At 34.9% G+C, this 8,847-nt stretch overlaps 1 protein-coding gene across 1 annotated transcript; it reads left to right on the top strand.

Moving 5' to 3' along the window:
- The first annotated feature begins 5,921 nt into the window (after window positions 1-5,921).
- On the top strand, window positions 5,922-7,917 carry LOC141620956 (uncharacterized). Its single transcript, XM_074437694.1, has 2 exons — window positions 5,922-6,633; window positions 6,704-7,917. Exons 1-2 carry the CDS (start codon window positions 5,922-5,924, stop codon window positions 7,915-7,917), a joined length of 1,926 nt encoding a protein of 641 aa, XP_074293795.1.
- Window positions 7,918-8,847: the final 930 nt, after the last annotated feature.

The raw sequence follows: 8,847 nt of genomic DNA, 5'->3' as shown, positions 1-8,847 counted from the left end.
TTCTATTGATGGTTCACTAGATATGTCAACATGGGTTGGGGAGCTACCATCATTATCCTCTGGGAAGAATCATCAAAGGTCAAATCCTGCCCTAAAGAAGGTTTCAAAGGAAAAAGATCCTCAAAGAAAACAGCATCTCTAGATTCAATAATATTACCATAAAAACCCGAACTCGCATCTTTGGTCATGAACCTATAGGCTGCACTATTCGAAGCATAACCCACAAAAATTGAGTCAATGGTTTTAGGCCCTATTTTGTCTCTTTTAAAAGCAGGTAAGGCAACTTTGGCTAGACATCCCCAAACTTTCAGAAACCTCAAATTAGGTGGATAACCCTTCCAAATCTCATAAGGTGTCACATCAATTTTCTTATGAGGTACACGGTTTAAAACATGACAGGCAGATAGGATAGCTTCCCCCACATAAAATCGATAACCCGAGAAGATAGTAGCATAGCATTCATCATATCCTTTAATGTTCTATTTTTTCTCTCTGCTACACCATTTTGTTCGGGGTATACGGGCTGAAAACTCATGTATAATACCATTTTTCCGACAAAAATCCACCAAAAATCAGATTTGTATTCTCCACCATGATCAGACCTTACACGCTTAATCTTCCTATCAAGTTGATTTTCAACCCCTGACCTTATAAATAATAAACATATCCTCACCTCATTCTTATTCCTTAACAAATAAACCTTAGTATATCTAGAACAATCATCCACAAAGGTTATATAATATCTTTTACCTCCCTTACTTTCACAATTTTTATAATCAGCCAAGTCGGTGTGTATAAGTTCTAACAATTCGGTTTGCCTTTTGGTCACTTCCTTAAAAGGTTTCTTAGAGTGCTTTGCTTCCACGCATACTTGACATTTATCCATGTCATAAGAAATCAAATTAGGCAACAGATTCATTGTTTTCATGCATTTAATGGATTTAGTGTTAACATGCCGAAGTCTAGAATGCCAAATATCAATGGACTCAACGATATAAGCAGAAGAAGTAGATGCATTCATTTCAACATCAAGAACAAACAGACCACCATTACAAAAACCTTTGCCAACAAATTGACCATTCTTAGACATGACTAACTTATCAGACTCAAAAGTAAGTTTAAGACCAGCCTTATTAAGTAAAGCACCAGAGATTAAATTTCTACGCATATCAGGCACATAGAGCACATTTTCAAGAGCTAAAACTTTGCCAGTGAGTTTCGTGTGCACCTTGCCAATGCCGAGGATTGGAACCTTCTTTGGAGTTACCAACATACACTACCTCTTTCTCATCAACATCTTTGAGCTCCTTGTAAAGATCCTTGTTGGTGCAAATATGGCGTGTAGCTCCTGTGTCAACAATCCACTCCACCAAGCTTCCGACCAGATTAATCTCGGATACCATTGCAGCAATTATATCATCACCTTCACTTGAGCCTTCAACAACATTAGCTTGTGGCTTGTTGGATTTGTAATTTTTGTAGCCACCACGTTGATTGTTGTCTTTCTTTTGGAATTTTCCACCATGTGCATTGTTGCGATTCCCTTGATTTTGTTGCCTTTCTTCATAAGCTTTCTTGGCCTTGCACTTGAAAGCGGGATGACCGGGCTTATCACACCACCAGCAATTTCCTGTCATTGTCTTTATCGGTTTATCGAATTTCGTGATTTGTTGTATTGATCATAGCTCCTCTTGTTTGTACGTGTTCCCGTATTCAACAACATTAGCCTTAACGGTGTTAGTAGCATTAGTCCTGGCACGATCCTGGCTCCTTGTGGCATCCTCAATTTTGATATGACCAATCAGCTCCTGCAACTTCATGTCTTTCTTCTTATGCCTCGGATGTTTCTTATACTCATCCCAACCAGAAGAAGGCAATTTCTCAATCGAACATTAGCCCGCATATACTCGCACAACACCATCCCTTCACCAATAATTTCAGAAACCATATTTTCGTACTCATGTATTTGATCCATTATAGGTTTGCTATCGGTAATCTGAAATTTTAACCATCTTGCTACTGCATACTTCTTAGTACCGAAATCATCAGTACCATACTTAGTTTCCAAAGCATCCCAAATCCCTTTAGCAGTCTTAGTTTTGCAGTAGATGTCAAACAAATTATCAACCATATAATGTAACATAACACCTTTAACAGTCTTATTGTCTTTAGCAAATTTAGGATCAGGTTTGACAACTTGCATTTAACTAGACTCTTGAGAGATCGTGGTTCTTGAAATAACACATAGTCAATCTCATATTGCGAGAAATAAAACAGAATTTTTTCAGACCATCTCCTATAATTTTTTCCATCTAACGGTTCCATCTTACTAAGGTCAGGGAACATTCTGTGTGGCATTGTGAAATTGTTAACAGGAACATTAGGGGTAACGGAAACAATTTCTCGGTTGACATTAGAATCGTCAGAATTTCCGGATGGGTTTGTCATTGTTTAAAAAGAATAAAACAGTAGACAAAAACAAAGATCAGAGAAGTTCGCTAACTGATTTAGATTGAAAGAAAATGAACTTAGCTGATCCGAAACAACTCTTAATCGAGACGCCGTGTAAGACACTGCCCTAAATCAGTTAGACCCCCACACAGGTGCTCCTTGGGTTCCGTGGTCACCGATTCCAGGGTTAACGCCTCCTTCCGCACAATGTTGCACACCAAGGGCGGAAGCGGGAACTGTTCTCAGTATTGATAGTATAGAAAAAGTCGAAATAGAGAAGGAGAATTTTGTAGTTTTCTGTGTATGTAAAACTGAGGAGGAAGAGGATTTATATAGTAGCCAAGAGGCTCCTCCAACAGTCGAAAAGTGAATGACATTGATTCTGCAATTTAATTGTCATAAATCGTGTAATGAATTTGTACAGTAGCAAAAAGGGGTCCCACCCCACCCCACCCCGCACGTGTCACGTGTCACGTGTCACGAGCCGAGCCGGACGGCGGCGGCGTGCGCGTGGGGAGACTATAGTCTACCCACTATAGTCTAGTTAACTCTAGTTAACTCTCTTCCATATATAAATACAACACTCCCCCACTATTTTTCCAATGTGGGATAAGTGTTGTTTTACTTAAGCTTTGGAGCAACCAAAACTCCAACAAGATATGATTTTTTGGGAAGCAATATTTTTAGACAAGTAAACCACTAGAAATTAAATTGTACGAATTCAAGGGTAATCTAGGTTGGTGGATGAAAATTGAGATGACAAAATAAGGAGTTTCATCCGAGATAACTTTTCATTCGTTGGTATAAAAATACACAAATTCTTATTTACAAACTTTGTCTTAGAACGATAGTATAGAACTACTTAAAATCACCACCTTTTTAGTGGGTGATGGTGCATATTATCACTCCGTTATAATTTACAACGGTGATAACTTATAAGTAAGACATACCAAAGAAAATAAGTTCTTTGATTCAATTTCATCCGTAAAATGAACTTTTACATGCAAAATAAGAAGTTTATATTTCCTTCATCCCGATCATTTGTTTACCTATTTTATTTTGGAGTGGCTTAGTGAATTATTTATCTTTCTATTTCAGGAATAATGTCTTTTATGGATAATTTAATCTTTCATACTCAATTTGATTCATTTGTCATTCAATAACCGTCCATCTCCTCTTTCTTTGATCTTTGTGTCAAAATCAAAGGTAAACAAATTAAATTAATAAAATTAAAAAAATTAAAAAAAAATGTCAAGTAATTAACATATTATATGATAATTATATAAATTTCGTGTACAAATTGATATGTTGCTATATAATATGTTGTTCATATTTAAAAGTAGTTATATCTGGCTATTACGTTGTTCATATTTTGAAAAATGTCATTTACCAAATACATGAGAATTTGTGAAATTATTATCAAAATGACATCTGCTAATTTAACTTAATATGATGTTTACTAAAACATGGCCATCGAATTTCTATCATTGCTATTGCTAATATGATTCTCTTTTTACCATATGCAAGTATTAGAAATTTCAATAAAGTATATTATTTAGTATTTTCACATTTTACCTATCTGCTGTCAAAAAAAAAAAACATTTTACTTATCTCATCAACTCACCTTGTTTATCACAATAGAAGTACTATGGCCCTGTTCTTTTGGACTTAAAGTCACTTAATTTCAGTTCACTTCAGATCTTATAAGTTCAGTTCAGTTCAGATCTTATAAGTTCAGTTCAGATCCTATAAGTTAAGTTCAATTCAGATCCTATAAGTTCAGTTCAGTTCAGATCCAATAAGTTCAGTTCAGATCCTATAAGTTCGGTTCAGTTCAGATCCTATAAGTTCAGTTCAGATCAGATCCTATAAGTTCAGTTCAGAAAAATTCAGATCTTATAAATTTAATTAGTTCAGAAAAACTATATACAGAGTATTATTTTTAAAGACCGATACAAAAACATTTGACATTAATTATTCGATACATACATTATTATTTAAAAAAAAAATCACTCCTCTCATTAATAATTTCAGCATCACAATAGATTTGGGCATGTTTGATAAAAAGCGGAATAAGGCCATGTATTAGGTACGAAACAACATACTCCTAGTAAAAAACATTTGGCGAGGCAATGGATCCATTGTTGAGGGTGATAGTGAAGATGAAAGTGATGAGGATTATGATAATATGGAAATAAATGGTTAGAAAAAAAGATATAGTATGTGATTTATTTGTTATCGTAATATAATCGTAGTATAATGTATGAACAAACCAATGCATATAAAGTGGAAAAATGTTAGTACTTCCTCCTATTCTCCATATTCTTCCCCTTTGTTGGGGGCACAAGAATTAAGGAGGGTAATAAAGTATGAATTGTGGGTTGGGTGGGGTTTGGTGATAGGAGAGAGGAATGAATCAAGTAAGGAATTATGAGTTGGGTGGGGTTTGATAATAGGAGAGAGGAATGAATAATTAGGAATTAAATAAGGAATTGTGAGTTGAGTATGCTTTGGTGATAGGAGAGAGGAATGAATAAAATAAGATTATAAGTTTCCAAAAAAGGAAAGGGGAAGAAAACCTGAATAATCTGTTTTAGGAAATAGAGAAGAAAATGGAGAATAGGAGGGAGTATTATTTTACCTTGTGTTTTAGACTATAATTTTTTTTATCAATGTTCTCTCTCGGCAAGTAATAATAATAATAATAATAATAATAATAATAATAATAATAATAATAATAATAATAATAATAATAATAATAATAATAATAATAATAATAATAATAATAATAATAATAATAATAATAATAATAATAATAATAATAATAATAATAATAATAATAATAATAATAATAATAATAATAATAATAATAATAATAATAATAATAATAATAATAATAATAATAATAATAATAATAATAATAATAATAATAATAATAATAATAATAATAATAATAATAGTTAAGTTAAGTTAAGTTAAGTTAAGTTAAATAAAATAAAATTAAGCTAAGTTCAGCTCTTATAAGTTTAGTTCAGTTCAGTTCAGATCTTATAAGTTCAGTTCAGTTCAGTTCTATAGAGTATTAAGGTTAGTTAGCAAGGTGGTTAGGAAAGTTGTTAAAACTAACCATAACTAACTCAATACACCTAATCTCTAAATTCCATATAAATACCCCACCTTTGTAATACAATCATAAGTTTTGGTAATAATAACAAAATAATTTCTTTTATTCTCTATCTTTCTCTCTTTCTCTCCGTTAATCAGTCATCAATATATTCATCATATCAATCATATGATTATAATCATCTAAGCTTGATCGTGGTTTATATGGTATCAGTGGTATAACGATCCACTATTTTTCGCTTCCGCATTCATCCAAATTCATATATTCATTGCTAATTCTTTGAATATATTCATCACTTCCAATTACAATCTTTATTTTTTGATCACACAAATCTTCTGATCAAAACATGGCTACCCCTGAATCCAGCGATCAAGAAACACTTTTTTCTCCTTATGATGATCCTCTCTTCTTGTCTACAACTGAGCAACATGGGTTGAGGTTAACAGAAAATCTTTTTGATGGCACCAACTTTCGTCAGTGGCAGAGGGAGGTTATTCAGACTTTGCTTTCCAAGAACAAAATTGGGTTCATTTCTGGAGAATGTGCAATTACTGACAAAAACGACAAGAGGTATAATTCCTGGATTCGTTGTGATCTTTTTGTCTCTCGTTGGATTAGGAATTCCATGGTACAAGGTTTACGTGATCATTTTCAATATGCAAATTCATCTAAACATCTTTGGTCAGAAATTGTAGAGCGTTTTGGTCAATTGAATGTGTTAGAGCTTTATGAGTTGAAGAAGGAACTTGTCAATCTTAAGCAAGAAAATGCCTCTTTGATTGATTACTACACTAAAATCAAGGGTCTTTGGGAGAATATCGATCACATGGATCCTATTCCTCATTGTACTTGTGGTGTTATGTCCAAGTGCACGTGTAGTCTCCTCAAACGTCTTGTTGAGAGAGAGACACAAGCCAAACTGATACAGCTTTTAATGAGTTTACACGCTGGTTATGAGCAAGTCCAGTCTTCATTGCTTTCCATGGATCCTCTTCCTCCTATTAACAAAGCTTTAGGAGTCTTACAGAAGATTGAGAGGCAGAAAACTATAAATAATAGTACAAATTCTGCTGTTCTTGATTCTGTTGCTTATGCTGCTAAAAAAACGCTATAACAATCCTCATACAGCTGATGCTAACCCCAAGGGTAAACGTCCCAAAGAAAGCACAAACCCTTATCCACCTTGTAAGCAGTGTGGTAAGACTAATCATAAGGTCGAAGATTGTTTCCAGCTGCAGACTTGTCTTTTTTGCGAGATCAAGGGTCATATTATTGACAACTGCTACAGTTTCAAGGCTTGGAAGGCCAAACAAGCCAAAGGGAAGGCAAAGACTGGGGATTCTGCTAGACCACCACATAAACCTGTCAATAATGCAGAGCTGTGTGGTAATCAGGATGTTGAATATGCTTCTGTCCCACAGACTGCACACTGTGCTAATATTAATCCTTTTTACCCTACTGCCCTTGTGTATACTCCAACGGTTTCTCCTACTGTCTCAAGTTACAGTCCTGCAGTCCAGTCTGTTCCAACCTCTCAGTCTCCTTCTGCAACAGATACAACTACAAAGTTGTCACCTGATCTGGTTCAAGGCATTGTTGACTCAGTGATGAATAAGGTGTTACAAGCTTTGAATGACAGGACTTCTACTGCATCTGTTGATCCAGGATCTCAGTCTTACACTCACTTTGCAGGTAAGTCTTCTACTCAGTTTACTGTAGGCTTCATTCCAAGAAGGGATTGGGTCATTGATACTGGAGCATCTGATCATATGACCTCAGATGTCTCCTTGTTGCATGATATTAAGAAATTACAATCTCCATTATTTGTCTCTCTACCTGATGGGTCTGTTAAGACTGTTTATCACACTGGGAATGTCTTCTTGACAAAAGATATTACATTATTAAATGTGCTACTCATTTCTGGTTTCAAGCCAAATCTTTTATCTGTTGCTAAATTAATAACCAGCTCACAGTTGATTGTTACTTTCTTAAATGATTCATGTTTATTTCAGGACCATTCAAGTAAGGCTCTTGTTGCTAAAGGAGTCAGAATTGGAGATCTGTATAAACTTAGGGCATCTAATTTTGTTAGAAATACTTTAAAACCTGGTGTTGCTAATGCTGTTCAAACTGTAAATGTTGCTTTCTTACATGCCAGACTTGGGCATTCTTCTGTTGAGAAATTAAGGCATGTCAATAAAACTGCACTTCAGGGTGTTAATAAATTGTATTGTGATACATGTGTTCTAGCCAAGCATCATTCTTTGCCTTTCTATAAAAGTTTATCTTATGCTGCTAAGTGTTTTGATCTCATTCACATGGATTTATGGGGTCTGTTATAACAGAAGCAAGAAAGAACAATTAAAGAACAATAAAAGACAAACGCACAGATTTACGTGGTTCACTAACGGTGTGTTAGCTACGTCCACAGGGCAGAAGGGAGAGAGTTTTATTGATATGTGAGGAGTTTTCAGATTAGAGATTCAGACGGTATGATAAGCATAACTGCTAGGTAGAGGATTAGAGAGTTTATATAATACTCTCTAAACCTAATATAGAATGACCTAATAAAGGCCCAAGACAGACCTAGCCCAATAACAGAATCAAGGCACAAACCCAACAGGGTCCTTACAAACACCCTGATATGACTGGAGCTCATTCTTTTCTGACTATTCTTGATGATTACTCAAGGGCAACCTGGACTTTTTTGATTCAACATAAGACCCAGGTGCCAAGTTTGGTCAAAAATTTTATCAGTCTTGTTGAGAATCAGTTTGATGCTAAAGTTAAGATTATTAGGTCTGACAATGGTACTGAATTTTTTCAATCACAATGCAATGAATTGTTTGCTTCTAAGGGAATCATACATCAAAGAAGTATTGTAGGTAGGCCTCAACAAAATGGTAGGGTTGAAAGAAAGCATAGGCACCTATTGGAAACAGCTAGAGCATTAAGATTTCATGCACATTTGCCTATAAAATTTTGGGGGGCTTGCTTACTAACTGCTACTTTCCTTATTAATAAAATGCCATCCTCTGTACTCAATTGGAAGACCCCACATGAGCTTTTATTTAAGACCTTGCCTAGTTATGATCATGATCTGAGAGTTTTTGGCACCTTGTGTTATGCTACTAGTCCCCCTACTGTCAGGGATAAGTTCTTGCCCAAGGCAAGGAGGTGCATTTTTATTGGTTACCCTCCTACACAGAAGGGTTACAAGCTTTATGATCTTGATTCACATGATATTTTTGTCAACAGGGATGTTATTTTCT

The sequence above is a fragment of the Silene latifolia genome, chromosome X (assembly GCF_048544455.1).
Source record: "Silene latifolia isolate original U9 population chromosome X, ASM4854445v1, whole genome shotgun sequence".
Lineage (NCBI taxonomy): Eukaryota > Viridiplantae > Streptophyta > Magnoliopsida > Caryophyllales > Caryophyllaceae > Silene > Silene latifolia.
This window is presented reverse-complemented; position numbering and strand designations above follow the sequence as displayed.

What these genes read in the sequence shown, in the direction of transcription:
- LOC141620956 (XM_074437694.1), top strand. Translation starts at nt 5,922, where the DNA reads ATGGCTACCCCTGAATCCAGCGATCAAGAAACACTTTTTTCTCCTTAT. An exon ending in GCAGAAAACTATAAATAATA is followed by an intron (nt 6,634 to 6,703) that starts GTACAAATTCTG and finishes ATCCTCATACAG; the next exon opens with CTGATGCTAACCCCAAGGGT.